The sequence below is a fragment of the Acanthochromis polyacanthus genome, chromosome 13 (assembly GCF_021347895.1).
Source record: "Acanthochromis polyacanthus isolate Apoly-LR-REF ecotype Palm Island chromosome 13, KAUST_Apoly_ChrSc, whole genome shotgun sequence".
NCBI lineage: Eukaryota > Metazoa > Chordata > Actinopteri > Pomacentridae > Acanthochromis > Acanthochromis polyacanthus.
The window spans coordinates 40,257,711-40,278,466 of NC_067125.1; the positions used below are offsets into that span (position 1 = coordinate 40,257,711).

At 40.3% G+C, this 20,756-nt stretch overlaps 1 protein-coding gene across 2 annotated transcripts in view; it reads right to left on the bottom strand.

The window, feature by feature from the left end:
* Positions 1-20,756, bottom strand: part of arhgef17 (Rho guanine nucleotide exchange factor 17) — an 87,605-nt gene that overhangs the window by 21,936 nt on the left and 44,913 nt on the right. The window contains exons 1-2 of one of the 2 annotated variants that reach the window (XM_051957522.1): positions 18,005-18,830; positions 4,648-4,725 (exon numbers count right to left, since the gene is read on the bottom strand). In XM_051957522.1, the coding sequence (XP_051813482.1) occupies positions 4,648-4,725; positions 18,005-18,223 (297 nt within the window). In that variant the 5' untranslated portion in view covers positions 18,224-18,830. Of the gene's footprint in view, positions 1-4,647; positions 4,726-18,004; positions 18,831-20,756 lie in introns of those variants that run through there. The other variant, XM_022206082.2, reaches the window with a different exon arrangement.

Genomic DNA, 20,756 nt, shown 5'->3' on the forward strand with positions numbered 1-20,756 from the left:
AGATCCGCCACCAGCAGCTTTAAGATCACAAACCCCATAAGTGGTGTTCCAATGTGTCTTGTTTCTATCATGCTATGCTCGTGCATTGTGTGTATTGTGTTTTTCTAAGAAGGAGGTAGAAGAAGGAGGTTGGTGTGTTTTCTGGGAAAAGAGGAAGGGGGGATGTTTGCCTTTTCCCACCACTGCCCCTCATGCTACAAAAATGTTGCTATTCTTGGAAAATGCCTTTAAACATTTGTACGCGCCTCTGTGAGCATCCAAACACACAATTAAATGTTTCTATCTTTGACAGTTTCACCTTAATTCCTCACAGTGACCCTACAACATGCCAGGGTTTTCGCATAAACACAATCATGCATGCACATTCTTGTTTCCAGTCATTTGTGTTCGTTATGCACACACACCTATGATAGACAGGCAGTAAAGGTCAGTCTATATGCCCTACAGGTGTGTGTTAGTCATGGCACCAAGCTTTTTTCCCACCAAGTAAGAGACACGGTAGATTTTAAGATCCCCGATATCTCCAATTTGGAGTCACACTGACACCAGCATACATTTTCCCCAATAATAGCAGTCTGGACAATATGACGTGAGCACAGCATTAGTCATACTGTCATAGACGAACACCAACAAAGTCTAAGCTGGATTTTGTCACCACATCGTTTCATCTCTCTTCCATTTCTGGCTAGGTCCTCAACAGTGTCCTAACAAGGTTGACTCAGACACACTAACTCACAGAGACACACACTGTGATCCATTAAACTTGAGAGAAATTTGGACATCCAATTTACTCTGAAATGGACTCAGACAGATGTGACCCCGAGGCTCCAGAAACTGTAGAATCCAGTTAGCTGTGTGTGGCTCACTGCCCGACTTCATGGCACATTTCATGACTAATTCAATCTGCCGGTTAAAACGTCGGTATTGAAGAATGTTGAGACAAAGAGGGAGCTATTTTTCATGCAGCACTGACTCAGCTTGTGCTTCCTTCAACAATTTTCTCTCAATAACTGCCGGAAACTACTGAGTTGTAATGAAGCCTTTCCACTTCTTATTTTGATGGACCCACATTCACTGCAGTTGTGAATTGTGCACCTAAATGGCAAGATTGGTGTCTGACAGTACAATACAGTTGTTGTTTTCCAGAGCAAGTATCTGGTGAGAGAGAAAGAAACCGAACAATGTGTCATTGTAGGTCACCAGGAACCGCATAGTGCACTAAATGCTGCATCTCCTGATGTATCTTTGAGTAAAATGTCATGGAGACACAGACGAACCTCACATCTGACATTGACCTATGTTTGACCATTTATTGCAAGTTGTCATATATCCCTTGTGCATATATTACATTTAGTTTCCTCCTTAATTCATCACTTTCTCTTATCTATATTCTGGAAATCCCCTTGTGTTTGAGTTCTGTCTGTTTGATTTCTACATTTGTTTTAATTGTATCCTTATGCAGTGCGTTTTCCAGTTCCATTGTATATATGTCCATTTATTTCTGTCTTTGTGCCCAAGTCCATTTCTGATCCACTTTAGTAGTTGTGTAAGTAATTGCATCTTAAAATATTGAGACTGCAAGAACAGAAACAAAGGATATCTAGAATATGAAATAGGAAAAGCGCAGCAATTAATACAGCAATCTACTTGTCACAGAACAGTGCAGGACACATTACTCGAGAAGTCTGATTAGTTTCTATTTTTATTACTTTAAAAGGTAACAATATTACTTAATTTACTTTATATTAAAAGTGACTGGTTAGGTAAGGCTGGCCAATAAAACGGTGGCTATGTGTACTGGCAACAGACAATTCACCAATTCAGTAACACAAAACCAATTCGGACGTTCGAACAAATCCCAAGACTCATAAACATCATATATGATGGTGATGGAGCCTGCTACTCTCCATCACTCTCCTCACTGGCTTCTGTGCAGGTATCTTGAGGTGAGATCGTCTGTTTCCACAGTCTTCCTCTGTTGGAAGTTTTGGGAATAAATGGTTGCCTTGGCAAGATGGGATTCAAGGTCTAGAAACAGTCAGTGACACACTTCCAGCAGTTTGATTAAAGGGCTGACAGACTTTATGATGAGGTGCATAGAGGTTACTCTAATACCTGGTTCTGGTCAGCCATTATAAAGCCTAACCTCAGCACATATTTCTATATTTTATGTGTACCAATGTGAGATCATTCCTTTAGCCTTATTTATTTTTAACTATATGTGTGAATATATTTGCTTGTGTGTGTTTTTCACAGTTGTGTTGGCATTAAAATAATTACATTTGTATCTTGATAAATATGTCTATAGTGGGTAAATTCATATTAAGATTTTTTCGCCTTCTGGTCGTTACTATAAAAATAATTAGAATTTTTCAGCCATACTGCACACCATAATTTATGTTACTTGTTGTGTTACTACATTACGTTCTCGAACCGATCAAACAGCCTAAACATAGTTCCAGTAAAATATATTGCAAGTAAAAAGACACTGTGCTGGAGTTCTCACTTCTGCAACACCACATCCGAGAAAACGTCCCACTCAGAAAGCTTCTGTTGTTGTTGGCTGTCCAGATCCAATCAGTTCTGGCGGAAACAAAGTCTATCTCTGCGAGTGTGCCCTTCAGATCAAACTCCATCACCACACATTTTCTCTCCAGGTAGTCATCCAACAGCTTTCTCTGTGGCAGCCTGACATTGATCTTTGTGGTTAGTTTCTCTATAAAGTGTTGAAATGAGGGTGAGTCAGCTGTGGAAACAGGTGACATCTCCTCTATGACATACTCGACAAAGAGCAAATCATGTCCATTTAAGGTGTTTCTGCCAACACTTCCTGCCATCACACTGATACTGTGCCCCCATAACTGACTCTTTAATAAAGTCAATATTGCATTTTCATATTTGAAAGCATTTTGTTGCTGGCACAAGGTTTACAATAGATGACAATGATCATTAGATGTGTGACTGTGACAACCTCAGTAAAAAGACAACACTTCCAGCTCTGTCTCCTCCTTATCCTTAATCCTTCATTTAGCGTTTTGACTTATAGCTTACACGACCAGGCAAAGCACTCGAATTAAAAACTGCAGTACAACTACTGTTTTGGAAATTGTAATAATCACACTATTCATTATTGGGGAAAGTAATAACATTACAGCTACTGTCCGGCACTGGGAAGCACGAAAATTTGTGTGTGGGATCTCAGCAGACAGATGATTTTACATCTTATTAACATGCATTGGATTTCAGTCTGCCTTGAATTCTCTTTGTATGCACTTTGATACACGTTTCCTTGTCTATAATAGATGACTCACCAATCTGACCAAAACCCATTAAATGTAAAAAATTCATTTGAAAACACCGCTAATAAAAAGTTCGGATTAGTGCAGCCTAAATAATGCCTCACACAAGTTTTTTATGTCAAACCCTGACTGATTTAAATTAGTAAAATTGAATATATAACTCACATAAATCTTCCCTAAAACTCGCAAAAACAGAAACTCCTAAGAGTCGTGTCAACTTTGGACAGCACTGCCGCAGAGCAGGTTTCAGCTGAACCACATCTGACACTCTCCTTCAAGGATCCACAGCAGTCACCGTGGTAACACTTTTCCCCTGTCGTCATGGGAACGCAGCCCAGGATTATTCGCTTTGCGTCCACGCGTCCACACACAAACATATGTATAGGCAGAAGCAAAGTCAGCGCGCATGTGGGATGTGCACGCGCAGATACAAACACATGCAGATTGTGTAAAAACGCACACAGTGTTCGCCCACACACAGTGACAGGTTATACAACAGAGAGAGTACAGGTAGCTGAAGTGACAGTGTGTGTGTGTGTGTGTGTGTGTGTGTGTGTGTGTGTGTGTGTACTTGTTTCTGCTATACCGGTGGGGACTTTGACCTGACTATTTGCTATAAAGGTGGGGACTTGTCTTACGGTGGGGACCTAAAATGAGGTCCCCACGGGTGGCAACACCGTTTTCTTGGCCATATTGTTGTTAATAAAAAATGTAAAAGTGCAAAAACGTTTGTTTAGGGTTAGGCATTGATTTGGTGATGGTTAAGGTTAGGGTTAGGGTAAGGGTTAGGAGTTAGATATGAATGGGAGTCAATGGTAAGTCCCCACCGGTATAGAAAAACAAACATGTGTGTGTGTGTGTGTGTGTGTGTGTGTGTGTGTGTGTGTGTGTGTGTGTGTGTGTGTGTGTGTGTGTGTGTGTGTGTGTGTGTGTGTGGGTGAATACGATAGAAGGAGAGAGGAGGGGGACCTGGATCAGATTTGGGGTAAAGGTTAGTTAGCTATTAGAGCAGTGATACGTGTGTGTGTGTGTGTGTGGGGGGGGGGGGGGGGGGGGGCAGATAACGCTGATGACAGATGTGATGGGGTTAGCAGATTTGTCTGACAGGATGAATGACAGTAAGTGGATTACATAACACCTTTGTTACCTACATTTGTTATTCATGTCCTCAGCAATCCGTGATTCCACGATGGTTTTCAGCCTGTGTGTGTTTGTTTTTGTGTGTTTGTGTGCAGCGCTCGCAGCTCAATAAAAAGGGGTGTCAGTGAACACATCTCATTATAAAACAATCTATATATGAGTTAGTTGAGATGTGAGTGCGTGCGGTTATGTATTCGGTGTGCTCTACCTGAATGAGAGTGCGTAGCGACTCCACGTATGACTGCTCCATGTCCAGGAAGGTCATCATCACATGTTTCCTCATGTCCTGTGAAGAAAAGACAAGATCAATCATTTGGATTCATCGTTCTCATACAAACTCACTCTTAGTGACGCCTCGTGATGAATTTTGAACAGCTTCCTACTGTGAATACAACATAAGGAGACAGCACATATTTTAAATACATACCAAACATTATTAGAAGCTTGACACACTGCGTGCACTATTAAATGCACATATTTCCATATCTCCAACACCATGTCCACCTGCCCAGGGACTATAGATGGAAAATGGCTAATAAAACTAATATAAAAAAAACAAACTAATAAACTATAAATCAAAACGGCCAAGCAAAAAGAATTTGTATCTAAAATTTAATTTAAAAATGCTAATGAGTGTCAGTATGAACCCACAGTTTGGAATACATGACTTCATGAAGCCCTAAAGGTTTAATTAAAAGTCTAATTTAACCTTTGCAACTCTAAACCCTCCAGGCAGAATTTAGAAGGTGAGTTATTTTTTAAAAATTGCCAAAACTTTGCTGAGAAAAACAACCAAACCTGATCTTAAAATTGTGATATGTCCTAAAAATCACTTTCATTTACATGTCTCACTTTAAAATAATTGCCAAACATATCCATCCATCCTCTATACACCGCTTTATCCTCACTAGGGTCATGGGGGTGCTGGAGTCTATCCCAGCTGACTCTGGTGAAGGCAGGGGACACCCTGGACAGGTCACCAGTCTGTCACAGGGCTACATATACAGACACACAATCACACTCACATTCACACCTACGGACAATTTAGAGTAACCAATTAACCTCAGCATGTTTTTGGACTGTGGGAGGAAGCCGGAGTACCCGGAGAAAACCCACGCATGCACAGGGAGAACATGTAAAATCCATGCAGAAAGATCCTAGGCCGGGATTTGAACCGGGATCTTCTTGCTGCAAGGCGACAGTGCTAACCACTACCCTACTGTGCAGCCCCCTGCCAAACATATGCCAGAACAAAAAACAAAAAATTCTGTGATTCTTGACATAAACTGTGAAGACATTTGAGACTCTTGGTGACGCCAAAACTTACATGACAAAAATACTACATTATGAAGAACATGTTGTATATGTTAGTGACAGGTTTGTTTTTTTTTAATTTTGCAAAATAAACAGTCAAAAATGTAATTATTCCTTCAAATTTATGGTATTATATCTTTATTATATTGCACAGAAGACCTATTTTGAGCATTCCTTTACTAGCCGTGGTTGTGCTGTTTCCATAGAGGTGCAGGACTTTATAATGCAGTGAAAAATGATTTCCACAAATCAGATAGCAGCAACAGAGATCTTGTTACAGGTCTTCAAATCCATCTTTCTCTCTTCCTATATTTCCGTTCTTTATCTACCATTGTACAAAAAAACTACCCAACAGAGTGAAAATGGAAGGAAAACAAGAGCAAGAACATGCACCACACTTACTGCTGGAAAAAACAACAAGAAAGAAATCAAGTAATTGTGACAGCAAAGTGACAGCAAAATGTCAAGTGCATAGTGGAGAACTAACAATGAATTTTGAGGTTAAAAATCAGTTAGACAGAGGAATATTTGATATCTCCTGAAACTCTGGTTCTCATTTTACTCCCTGTGTTAGTCCCTGCTACAAAAGTAAACTGCTCTGACGACCCATGAACTACTGGAGCTGCATCTGCTCTGCTGAATGTGCAAACACACTCCTCACAAGTGCAACAACACTGGTACAAAAAGAGCCAGCAAATATTATTAATATGTGGATGGAGGAGGTAAGCATCTTTTAATGTTGTTGACATTTTCACAGCAGACTCCCAGCAGCGAGTGCAGTAAAAGATTATCAAAGAGTGGACTGGGGTGTAAGGGAGCAAGACAAATATTGCTGAAACTTGAATTTATATGGCATGTTCTCATAGCTGAAGTGAAAAAAACAACTAAAAACTGTGCACTCAGCAGGTCTTTTGCACTTTAGACATGCCTTTCTGTCATTTTAAACATCACATTTCTACCTCCTCATGCTTTCTTATCAACATCAGTCGCACAACACCACAACATTTTCATACGTTGCAATGAGCCAATGGAACAAATTACCCACGGAGCTTTTGAAATGTACACATTTCAGTGAGTTTTCACGCTTGCTGAAGCGATGGTTGCTCTTGGGTCAATCTTGTACCCATTAATGATGATTTTGAAAGTGCTTGGTGGTCGTATCTTTTGTAGAGACTATGGAATTTAATTTTATGAGTTTCTGTGTGTTTAATGTTGGGAAATGTTTATTTGTTATGCTCATGTATGTTGATGTATGTCTTTGCCTGCTCTGGGACTGCAGGTGGAAATTAGCATTCGTGCTATAACCTGGCATAATGCATCTCTCCCTTCAGGGTTAATGTTTATTTGTGCAATGTCCCATGGATCAAATAAAAAAGAAAGAAAGAAAGAACACTTTAATACAAAGATCACCACAATCTCTGCTATTGTCCTGTTGTATGCAACAATTACTTCACAAACCATCCCCCTAACATCAGCTTAACTTCCCTAATCTTCATGGTTCCAGATTAGAAAACGCAAAACCGAGTATTCTCTGTCTTTTAGTTTAAATTCCAGGGACTATTTGACATAAATATTACATATGAAAAGTAGGAGTATAATGTTCTAATATTACACAGCGGCACATTCAGAGCTAACACACACACACACACACACACACACACACACACACACACACACACACACACACACACACACACACACATTAGAGGTCACTGGGGCCAGGAAGTCCACACAAGCAAAGTGTGACTCAGCAGTTTGTAGTTCCCTAACAATGACTCATGATCTATGGATACAAGTGAATGAGCTGCTCCAACAAACCCAAAACACTCAGGCCAAGAAAGAAACAGGCAGAATTAAAGTGACAGAGAAGGACGAAAGGTTTGCAAGATCCGCCGCAAAACAAATCGACATATTCACTACCTAGTATAATTTATTCGTACCACGTTGTCGCTCCAACTGTGAAATGAACATCTTGTCGACTTTCAGCACAGTTTTCCAGCAGCTTTTCCTCAAAATCGTGAAACAATTTGTGCGGCAGAGGTGAAATCCATCACTCTTTCTCCTGGCTGTAAAGTAATAAATGTGACAAATTATGTGTGTGTGTGACAGGGGAAAACAGAGAGGTGGGAGAATAACAAGGGGAGTGGAATAAGTAATGAATATTATCTCAGGGGTCTCAGGGGAGAGTCCCAAAATATTTGTGCACCAAACACGACTTATAAATATCAGACGGAGCCACAGGCAAAACCCTGTAATGCATATATAACCACAACATCCCCCTCCCCCTCTTTCAGACTTACACACACACACACACAGAAGGGACATAAAAATACACAAAGGAGGGTTTTTTTCCCTCTTCCCCTGCTCCGCTCTGCCAGCACCACTGTGCCCTATAAATAACCGAAACAATAACTTCCCAGAAAGACCATGTTCAGTGTTTGGCATCCAGAGGTCCCAGGGGCGCTGTGGGGGAACCACTGCAGGGTGGAAGGTGGTGTGTGGAAGGGGGAATGTGAATCGCTGTGTCTGTTTAAGACTCCGTGATGAAGAGAGAAAAACCTCTACAATGCATGTGCAGAGAAGTTTATTAATTCTGTGTTTTCCTTTGTTGTAGTGAAAGTTGTGCCACCAGTGAGTCGTCTCTTTTGTCCACTAACGTTTCTTCATGAAGGATTCCCAGATCTACTCACCCCTGACATGGAAAAACAAACACGAGGTTGCGGAGGGAATAACAGCAGGACTAAACACGGCTAAAGAGGGAGGCACACAATAACACGGTAATCATCCATTTATATTCCCTAATTACCCTCTAAGTATGAACCTATTCACAGTACTTTGTGGTTCAGTCTATGCTACAGCATGTAAAAGCACTGCTGTTGACTTTCTAACTACATTTGCAACAAGTCATTAAGTATTTGTCATTTTTTTCACAATTGATTGTTATTGATAAAAAAATGGCTCATTTTGCATTGCCTACTGAGCTGTAATTTCTTTTAAAAAATTATAATTTTGTATACTTTTCTTGATGTTATAGGGATCTTGACATATCATTCATCTTATCTTAAGGTTGCTTTTATCAATTACCGACTCTCCTTTTGTTGCAATTTGGTGCTGTAGTTTTAAAAAGAACATCGCCAAATAATGTGGCATAATAGTGGCATCTGTAGACTACTAGTTTATGCAGTGTAAGAGGAAGGCAGAAAATTCTGACAACTGAGAAGCTGTAACCAGCAAGCATTTTAGCAATTTTGCTTGACAAGCAACCCAAACTTATTTCAGCCTTTAAAAATGACTGTCAGATAATTTTCCATTCCCAAGTAAACTGGGTGACTAATTGTTTTAGCACTAGAAACTCATTTGTTGTTAAATCTACAACACTGATACTTCTTATCGTACTAATTTTATCTAAAAACAAAGTGTAAAGCAGCTAGGTGTGGTTGTTTTTACCAAATGTTTATCAAAAAGGACAAAATTATGTATTTGTAAGGGGGACTATTTTCAGCTGCGAATTAATACGTACAGTATGTCGTATAAGTGAGAATTTACGGCTGCTAGATGGGACACCAGTGTGTAGGATTAACTCAAAACAGGAGAGTGACACTGTTCTCAGAGACACATTAAGTGTACAAAAAGCATTCTCTGTTTCCATAGAGCTTCATATTTCAGTGAAAACTAAGCCCACTGTGAGGGCAAATGTCAGTTTTACAAGTTATTCCACTAGAAAACTGAGAAACATGAAATTGTTTCCTAGAGCTACAGCAAAGACAGACTGTACAGTACATCTAGTCAGAGCTGGATTCCCCCAGCAGCTCCAGCTGCAGCAATAGATGCTGCTTCTGTCAGGATTTCCTGACACAGGACTGTACACACACAAATACACAACACGCTGCACACAAGAACACAGCTGCCTCTGCATGAATGCCTCATGCAAATTAAACCTCATTTACAATGATCAAATTAACAAATGCAGATCCCCTCGCTCTTTCTCATGACTCCTTATTTGGAATAAAATCCTGACACGCTGCTGCTTTCACTCAACCCCTGGTTAAGAAACGTGTTGTTTCTCATGTGCTGCCATAATTATGAGTGCTATGAGAGCTGTAGATAATATTTGTGACCAAATGACCTCACAACAACAAGAAGACAAGAAATGACACGTGTGACAGTGAGATAAACAGAAAGGGAAGCTCCCTGAAGGCAGGAATGTTTCTCTGTGCGGTGCTGGTCGTCTTTATTAGATAACACATTGGCACATCAGAACATGGCGAAATAATGCTAGGAATGCCAGTTTCATTTTGCTAGCTGGGTTGCCATAGTAACCCCAGCTGAGAGGCTGAATGGTCACAGGACAGGCAAGTCTCTCAGCAAAGCCGACAGCAGTCTAAAGCCGAGGTCAAGACTCTCTCAGACTGGACTGTGTCAACCTTCAGATCAGAAAGTTCCAGCTGGATCCAGTGTAGCAGAACAATACATCAGACTGTAACCGTGGCACCACGATCACACGGCATGCATCACTGCAAGCTCCGACTTTGAGGTCTGATGTCCAGCATGGAAGCTGAAGGTACACTGAAGTGGCCATAAAGGGATGAAATAGCATTCTTAGATTGAAACATTGTCAAATTAATTTGATTGATTACAAATTTGGTCTGATTTTGGTGGTTTTGATCATAGTTTCTATCAGTTGTGGTTAACAGTGTACTCCTCAAAGTGATACCTGAGACTTGGAAACAAACCGCATCAGAAAAGCATCGCCAGAAATGGGAATGAATAAACCCCATTATCTAAACCACTTTCATTTGGAGGTAACATTGTCGGTGTAAAAGTGAATGCACTCGGCATACACCCTTGATTTCAAAGAAAAATTGCATGTAAAAGCACCTACAGTAAGTACAGTGAGTCAAAGTTAAACCAGGACATTCTGTAGGTTATAATGGATGTTTGTAATTTCACAGTTTAAAACAATAGGTTAAACTGCTCACCTTTGTTTGTTTCTAACAAATATGTTTGACCAATCAGAGGATTTTAAAGCCCTGTACAATCATCTGACTTCAGACATCTCACTCCAAGTATAATTAAGCTCTAAAACAATAAAAGCCCAAAGACTAATAAACTGAAATTAATCTCAAAAGAGGCAGGTGTATAAAGCAAAGCTGACTAACAGGCAGCTGTAGTTAAGAAGCAGAGCACATCTCCACTTTGGAAGTCATTCAGCTAAAATAGCTACATGAAATGCAGACAGAACGCCATTAATATCAGAAGGTCATTTGGGGTCCAGTCAATGAAATAAGACTGAAAGTCTGAATTAGAGCTTGTCTGACTTATAAGAAACACTGTCACGCACAAGAAGTGTCTGCTAATGTGAACTATGCCTCTTAAAAAAAGATTGCAGAAGTGTTACTACGAATTGCTGATTTGTGTGAAGTTGGAAGTTACTATGATGCAATCTCAGAGAGTTGTTTTATTCATGTGACCACATTTGACTTCATATTGTCTGTACATGGAAAAGGTGTGTACTCTTTTGCCTAGCTAATATGATTATAAAAGCACAAAGCAGGAAGCCAAATGAAAAAGCTTCATATAATCCGAAGCTGCTGCTCTCCAAAACCCATCACTGTTTGCCTGCAGTTTACCAAACAGAAAGAATGATATTTTCCTGTTATTAGGCCCGAGGGATTCCAAAATGGATGTGACAATGGACATGTATTCAATTCTATTTAACCTTTGATTATACTCCCTCAGAAAGAAGCACACAGACCTCACAGACACATAGTTGCTGTTATTGTACCACTTTCTAATTTGATTGGAGAATCCATTCATGCACAGCAGCTCAACATCTGCATATTAAATACATGTGTACGGCAGATCTTGTAGTGTAGTTTGCTAGCCTAGCCGTGCTAGATCCATGCTCTGAAGACACAAGGGTCTAGGCACGCTTGACAGGGAGGGAGGCGGGCTAAAAGGTTGTCTATCAAATCACTCTGCAGCAATTGGGTAGGTATATAACCAATCAGCGCAACGAATAGGCTTCTAGAGCGCCGGAAATCAGAGGATGTGGTAGTTCGTGAAGCCTTATTTTATACAGTCATGGGTGAAGCTCAAGTATTACAGACATGTTAACAGAAAGATTATTCAGAGTCGGTGCTAATGGAGCTCAACGACTGTTGTCGTTTTTGTTGTCGACCCTGGCAGAGAATTAAATTCGTTGCCGTAGGTTGTCTAGCACAGCTAGGCTAGTTGTTTGCGGCATTTTCTCTGTAATTATTTTGAATATTCAATAGCTGAGGTAACTGTCAAACATCATTTTGAACAGTTGTGACCAGTTTGAGCTTGTGAATAGTCAGAATCTTTCTCCAAGATACATAAAAAAATAATCAGTATGACTGCTTTGCTTTCCACTGGATTCTGGTCCAGTAAAGCATTTGAACAGTGCTAGCAGACATAACAGTTGCTGTGGTGGATAAATTGTTATAAAATGCTGTGAAATGTGAAGAACTCATCAGCAAGAAGTTTGTGGAGAATGAGAGCGTCTTTGATTCAAGACTTCTGATGAAAATGAAGCTGAAGGTCGCTCTCACATGGCAGTAAACATCTTGTCATATGCAGCTTCAGTGACGGTGTTTCTGAAAAATGAGCAGCCTCTGCTTATGACTTGCCATAGCGTCGACACAACTGCAGTCATTTCACCAAATCAAAACGCTAATTCAAGATATCTGAAGTGGACTAGTGAGATTCTAGTACAAGAGATCAACAACACCATTCTGAACAACTCACACTTATTTAAGATGTCTAACGTAGATATCTTGAATTAAGGGGAAATGAAAAATCTTGATCTAAAATTATGACCAGTCAGGATTTAACTGAATTTAACACTGGAACTACAACTAGTCATGATTCCACATTTCCACATCAGACGCTGTGGATTTCTGTAGCTTAACTGCAGATGTCTTTAAAAAGAAATCCCATACACATGATGGTGAAGGTGATAGGAAGCACGACAACATGGGCACTCAGAGGTACAGCTGTGGATGTCAGGTTGCCAAGTTCTTGCTCAAAGGAAATCTGAAGAAGTGGTGCATTTGCATTATATGAATATAACTGAACTGAACTTATTGTCTGAGATGTTCTTTTTCACTGTGAAGACTGAATATAGATGTCTGTGATACATATTCAACCTGGCTATTAAATGTTAAATCGTTTGGAAGAAAGAACGGGCTGTTCTTGTACATTTCGGCAGCTGACGAGATTTTCTTTTGAGCCCTCCTATGTAAAATACTGGTGTAATGTGAGATTAGGTGTCTGCAAACACTTAGATATTGTAGCTATGTACCGTCACACACCTCTAGATGAACTGCAGCAGCCACATGAAGTAAAATTTGGGCTTCAGCCACAACACACCCACACACAGCTCACAGCTTCTGGTTGTTTGTCACTGGCGACAACATGAATACCTACTAGAAAAAGAAAACAGCCAGAGCCCAGCCCTGACACCTGAACCTGTCTGAAAATTCATCAAGCACAGAAGCAATAAACACTGGTTATGTAAGCGCGTCCTTGCTAGGAAGAGGAACACAATGAAGCTTCAAGGATACGGTTTTGCTCATCAGCTCCTGATTCGTGAGCAGGAGGTTGAGCAAACAAAAACTCCACCTCAGTGTGATCTGTGTCTCTGGGATGCAAGAGACCATCAGTGATGTTATCTCACAAAGCCTGACCGGCATACGATGCTGCTCTCTTGTACCGTATTTAACATGTTCAGATGCAGACCTGATATGTCTGTCCATAATTAAATAGGCTTTGGTAATTGTCCTCATTTGCGGAAAGACATTTTACATCTGTTGGTTTGTTATGTGTCACAGATTATCTGTACTGAACTGAAATGTTACACAAACACTACGCAGTTATAATCAACACTTTCATAATTTATGACTCTTGAGCTGCCTTGGCGCACAAACACACAAACACACACACACACTCCTACGCCTGTTATGGAATCAAATCTCGCTTATACAAATTTGATCTCGCTTCATTTGGAATACAAGTCTTACTTAAATATAATAAGAATACTTGTGTCAAATACAACATCTCCTAATTTAAACATCCTCCAGACACCTAATGAGTCACCTAATTTCCACGACAGGAATCTTAGATCACACCTGCAAATTATTTGTAAGGAGATAACTCTGATCTTTTAACCATCCCGGATCTCTGGAATGATGCGGCTTTAAAGAGCATCTCTGTGTAACGTGATCAGCCCACAAGCTAAGATCTGCTCGGAAAGACAAGTCTGGACATCACAGTTTGTTCGTCCTAGGTGGAATCCACAGTAATGTGTAAAATGCCTGGTTTTCTTCTGTCTCCGTCGTGCATCCACAGTGTCAGACATTAAGTTCATTGTGTAGCTGTGATGTGGGAACAGCATGTTCTGGTGTGTCCCTCTGCGAGCTCTGGTGTCTGAATAATGGTGTGGATGCAGGGGGTCCATAAAGTTATTCCTCATAACTGCAGCCAAACGTTGCAGGAAATGACAATGCATGAGTTGTTTTACTTTTCATGTAGCGATGTCGTAACTACGTTCTGTTTTAGTGCTGCTATGATTGTCTGTCATTCTGTCCACGTTATAAAACAACAATAAACAGTCCAGACTAGACAAATGTGGAACAAAATACACTTACTTTTCCTTTTGCTTTTTTACTCTGTTGTAATGGATTTCTGTGTTATTTATTTCACAGCGGTTTTGTATTGCTGCTTACTTTCTTTTTCTATAAAACTGCACAAAAACCGCTCCTGTAATTTTGCTCTTCCTCGTCTGAAAATGCTACAACTTGGCATTTGAGTGCTGCTATATCAGGAAAACTGAATGCCACACAAGCATTCAGTAGCTACGTTTTATGTGTCAAGTTTTGGAAGCAGAATAACATCCCTTTTTTCCTCCAATACTTCTCTTTAATAGATAATTTAGAATATACAAGTGGTATTTAGCCAACAAAGGACTGAAGTACTCAATTATTCTTCCAGAGCACCACAGCTGAGTTCAATTTGTGCTATCAAAATCTGGTGATGTCACTATCTTTCTCTCTGTGGCCCTCTTTTATCCATGAAAAAACCTCCATGCATGAATATGGGACACACTGGAAAGCCTGGAGCTGCATACAACTTCTCACAACTAATCACACACCGGGAACAAGGTTACAAGGTTATGTGTCGGCCCGGTTTACTTTAGTTTGGCAGCAAAGTGACTCCACAACAGGCGCTATGTGGTTGCTAAGGTTGTAGGAGCTGGAAGGACACAAAAGTCACATAAGGTCACCAAACATGAATGATAGCAGGTGCTTAGAGACGGACTGTATTATAACCATCTGGAGTTGAGCCCAGCAAGAAGTGAGGAAGTGTGTTTAAAATTTTGAGCTACTTCTTTAATTATCTCACAAATCCTTAATGCTTTTGTTCCATTTTCTCATAACTTTGGCATTTATTGCAGACTCTTAGTGACGTAAACAGCATATGTGCCTTGAAATTTATACAAACTGAAGAGGAATAGTGGGTTTTTTTGTGTGTTCGACCAGATTTCTGCACATATTAATCAACTTTAGGGCAGCACACAAGCTTCGTCGTGATAAAAACACTGGTTTTAGTTTCCCAAAAGGAGCTCTGAGCTGAAGCTATTTCATTAAAAGCATCAACGACAGAAACGCAGCTCCTTCCTCATCTTATTGCTCTCGCCACCTCTGCCTCCTTCAGCGCCCTCCCTCCTGGCTGCTGTATCCCCTGGCAACAGCCGGGGCGAAATCAGCAACAGGCAGCCCGAAGAGAAAACATCCTCGTCACCATCACTTCCTCTATTCATCCGCACGACCTCCGTAAAACACTGGCACTGATTTCCCACCTTTAAGGAGGCAGCTGTGGAAGTAAAGGAGTCTCCTCCTTCACTTCTTCAGTCTGCTGCCTTCTCGTGCAGCTTACATAATTCTGGCATGCAGATGTAAGCAGTAGGGAGTTAAGAGTGTGTCCCTATGAGCTCGCTCACTGTCATTTGCAGGCGGATCTGACCTACTCTGCACTGATCAATAGTTTTCTCTCTCTTCCAGACACACGTACAAACTATTGATCCACGCTCAATGTCCTCCACCTCCATCATCACCTCCGTCGCTGCTCCCCAAACTCTTCTCTTCCTCTGTATAACTTTTCATTTTAGTGTCTCCTCTTATCCAGTCACTTCATAAAACAGTCAGGGTTACAGCGTGTATTCAGTGTTTCACTGCTTCAATAATTTCTTTATCAACACCACAAATCAGCCCCAGCAAGGGAATATGTGTATTTTGTACTTGTATTGCATACAAGTAGAGCTTAAACAGAAAGGCAGTTTATTAGTCAACTTTTTAAGCCAAAACATTCAGTGATTTGAGATTCTCTAATAGAAATATTTGATTGTTTTCTGAACTGTCTGGGCTATTTCAAATATAGTTTCCAGTTTTGGACCATTGAGTATGAATTTGTCACTTTTGGTTGTGGCTAATTGTAACTTTGCTGCTCTTAATCATTTTCTGAAAATTTTAAATTAAAATAGCCATCATTTACCACCTGAAGAAACTGATGGTGGAATGTAAAAAAGTAAATCTGTTCTTTAGTCCTATACTCAAATTTAAGGTTCATGTAGCTTACTGGAGACTCTTTTTCATCACATTTTATACTTTTACTCTGCTACATTTCAGAGAAAAATATTTAACTTTCTACTTATCTACATTTAACTGACAGCTTTACTTACTAGTTAGTTTATAATTCATGGTTTCTGCAAACAGACAATACAAAGAGCTTTGAAAACGTTGCTTTATTAATCATGATTTATAACTGAACTATTGTTTAACAGTTTATATGAGTACAGCTGAAGTAATTGGCTGAATAATCAGGCAGTTAACTGCCAGAACATGAATTGGCCACCATTACGCAAATTCTTCTAGTAATTTTCGTGTCAAAACTAGAAATTGTTTTAGCTTCAGATGCAAAGATTTGCTGCTTTTTCTTACAATCATTTTATTAATTCCACAGATTTTGTAATATATATTTGTTTGCTCATTTGGTGCATCTGTAGTTATTGTGTGTTGATTCTAATAAATTAACTTGACTTTGACTCTCTTTTCTCTTCTCTTGAGTTTTGGAGCGCTGATTAGACAAAACAAGGGTAACTTCTGACCCTGGGTAATTGTGACAGCATTCATCCCAATATTCTGGACTTTTACAAATCAAAAACCAGTCGACAAATGCAGAAAATAATCTGAAAATTAATCAACAATGAAAACAATCAATAGTTTTACAAAATAGCTCAATTTAAGTTTTTTGTCACAGCGGTAAAATCCTGCTTCTATTTTAACGCATGGATCATTCCGTCACATCGGGCAATTCTCTGCATTAAGTACTTTTAAATTAACTCTTTCAGTACATTTTATAGATTATACTCACAAATATTTTTAATGAGTATTTTTACAACGTGATATTAGTACTTCTATTTTGACAAACACTAATGTCACACCTGTCAGATTACTGATTGTTAGCTTAAATTTTCTGAATTTTTATGCACTTAATATACTTCGAGAACTGCTTCCTAAATATCTCTATGGTGCAAAAGAGAAGTCCGACTCCGGCTTTGCATAGAATTGACAGACACACCCACACAAATATAAAAGCACTTTGGTCCCTGGTGTGGACTAACAGACTGTGTGTGAAGCTTAGCAGAACTACACAGAACTACATGACATGTACGTGAAAAGAAAAGAGACGTACTCCCTCAAAAACTAACTACGAACAGTATGTAAAGATCATCTAATGACTGAACAATGAGTGGATTGGTAAAGTAGTGCAGATGGACAGACGGTGACACTACAGAGTGGTGTGAGTGTTTCTGACAGTAGGTGTTGGAGCTAATCGTGTGATTCACTCCGCTCTAATTCTATTATAGACAGTCATGAGAGAGAGAGACAGAGGAGGATCTTAAGATTATCCAACGGAGACAAACAAACACATTAGAACAAGGAGGGTGGTATACCAATACAGAGAAAGAAGCAAAAAGAAAGGTCTAAAGAAAGCAGGATTTAGAGGGGAGAGGGGAATAAAGACAAGAAAAAGTGGATCAAAGAGGCTGGATGGAGTGAAATTTAAATTGAGTTGGACAGGCAGGTGATAGCGTCCTAGATATGCAGCAAAGGTGCAACACAAACACACACACGTCAACGGACTACAAAAGACAAACGCCGGTCTACCTCTCCGTTGGGGCTTCCAGCACAAACTCCATTCCCATTCAAATTCCCACTGGAGTTCCCATTGCTGCTTCTGAATTGATCCACCGCATCTTTGTCCACCACTTCTTCTCCTCCACCATCTTTCTCTCCTCCTCCTTCGTCTCCAGTGTTCTCTCCATTCTCATTCATTTCCTCCAGAGCGATGCTGAATTGGGCTAGGGTTCGAACCATCTGCAGCATACGGACCGGTCCGTGTGCCCAAACGCACACTCAGGATGGCACATAGACACGCGGACGAAGCAACCTGAGAAAGATCTCTATCTGTTTGTTTACTCACGCAAACTCGGTCTTCATGTCTGCAGAATAAGATGACAGAAAAGCACCTGAGGGCTGAAGGAAACCACCACCTTTTCCTCTCTCTCACAACATTAAACAAGCATGTTCCTGGCAGTTGTGCTTTTTTTCCTTCCCTCCCTTCTGCAGGCAGCAAATACTTTTAAATAATTCAGTCCTTGTAGAAAGCAGCCTTTCTGCAAACTGCCTGCTCCTCCAGAAAATCCACCCTGTGTCTTCAAAGTGTGCAGGTAGGAATCAGCAGCGCAGCTCGTCACAGCGAGTGTGTCTTGCAGCGCACACACACCCCGAGTGAGAGGCTGAGGAGACGCACTCCAGCATGTATGTATGGGAGTCTGATCTGCTCCTGCTGCATGGATGATGTAAGCAAGATGTGTGAGCGCACGGCGAGGTGTGTGGGCCACGGGGGATAGAAAGTGTGTGTGTGATGTGTTTGTATGTGTGTGTGTGGGTGTGTGTGAGTGTGTCACCGCCCTCCCCCTGGGTGTGTATAATGAGAGACAGCAGGCAGGGCAGACGCTCGCAGCGCTCGGCTCCGCTTCACGCCAGCCAGACCCGACCAATCCCCCCATAAATAATCGATTGAAGCACCTGAGGCGTGAGAGGGGACGGAGTTTTAATCCATCCACCTCTTCCTATCTAACCATTCATCAAATGACCCCATTGCCACAGTAACATCTTCCTAATGGTAATGATTATCTGACTGTGTAAACTTCCGTTCCTCCCACGGTAGATAAACACTCGATTCAGAAATGCAGATTTGAATGTGAAATCTGGAAGACAGAGCAAAGCACTGAGCAGCAGCAGCCTACAGATAACCATGACAACAGTGAGTAAGATGTAATTATAAAGAATGATACTTGCTTTTTAAAACGCCCACAAATCATACAAACTGCTAAGCGTTTGTTTACATGCAAGCTATGACTCAGGACATCAATTTAGTCCCTTCTATTGCCACTGGTTTCTATTCTATGGATAAATGGTAAATAATCTGCACGTACATAGCACTTTTCTACTATTGTGGTATTCAGAGCACTTTACTGTGTGTGTCTCATTTACACATCAGTGACAACAGAGCTGCTATGAAAGATCCTTGCCTGTCATCAGAAGCAATATCAGGTTCAGTGTCTTACTCAGTGACACTCAGACATGATGAGGGAGCGGGGATTGAACCGCCAACCGTGCAATTAGTGGACAACTCGCTCTACCACAGCCACTGCACTTTTTCTAAAGTGTGTATATTCTATCATACATTGAATATTGAGACTTCACCATTATTAAAAGTTCAGTCTGATCCATCTACTGAGTTCATCAATTTAAGTTTGATTAATGCTCCTGCAATAAAATGGCCAATGCCGTCGTATTTACACTTATGCACTGGAGCGTCTGTGCGAGTCTCTGCAATTACACCACCAACACACTAGCAATGGGGTTTCTATGCGACTGTATTGAGTTTCTTTGTGTAGTTCAAACAATAGCGGGTGAAACAGAGCGGATCATGTTGGAGCTGGAGCTAATAAACGCTGAACAACAGCTACATTCACCAAAGTCACTGCAGTGAGGAAAAGAGAGAAGACTGATTGAGTCTGTAGATGAATTGGCAGAACTCTAACAGTGAGAAAATGGAATCACTCCACATAGGCAGAAAACTGGCTCCTGCATTTGCATTACGAGCATCCCAGATACAGTCTAAAACATGTCACATTTTGCTGCGTGTAAACACGGCATATTACTACCAAGAGGACTGATCACAGTCATTGCGTGGCTGCGATGTATAATTACATTTCTGTGGTGGAGCGGTGCACATACGGTGTAGATTCAACATAAATCAAGGCTAATTGTTCTAGTGTTTGTTTCCAAGTCTTGTCTTCTTTCTGCTCCCTTTTCATTCTCGTTTGGAGACTGTTTGTATTTACATGAAACATTTTTCTTTTTAATTTTACAAACGAATGAAATAAAACAAATCTAATCAAAATCAAGTGCTGTAAATTGTCAAGATTGAAATTTGCTTCAGATGCAAACTTCAAATTTCATTCATAATATCCTAAATTCAGAAATAGTCAACAGAGGCTTTAGTTAAAAGGGTAAATAGAGGCATATTTTCTGCTAATTGATCCTGAATGAGCTTCACATGTTTTACACTGATGTTTTTGACCAGCAGGCTACCCAGACACTCCAATGCAAGATTCCTGCTCAGCCCTCACATTAAAGTGGAATAGAGTTAACCTGTTGGAAAGAATATCAGAATAAAATTCTAGTTTCATCAAGTGTAAAACAGTGTTAAAGGATGGAGAAAGCCTGGTTCTTATTGACTGTTATTTGGCTCCTAACCTAATAAAAGAATTCATTGACTTCATGGCATCATGTATTTTGGATGAGAATTCCAATATCATGATTTTCTGCTCATGCTGTTACAGTA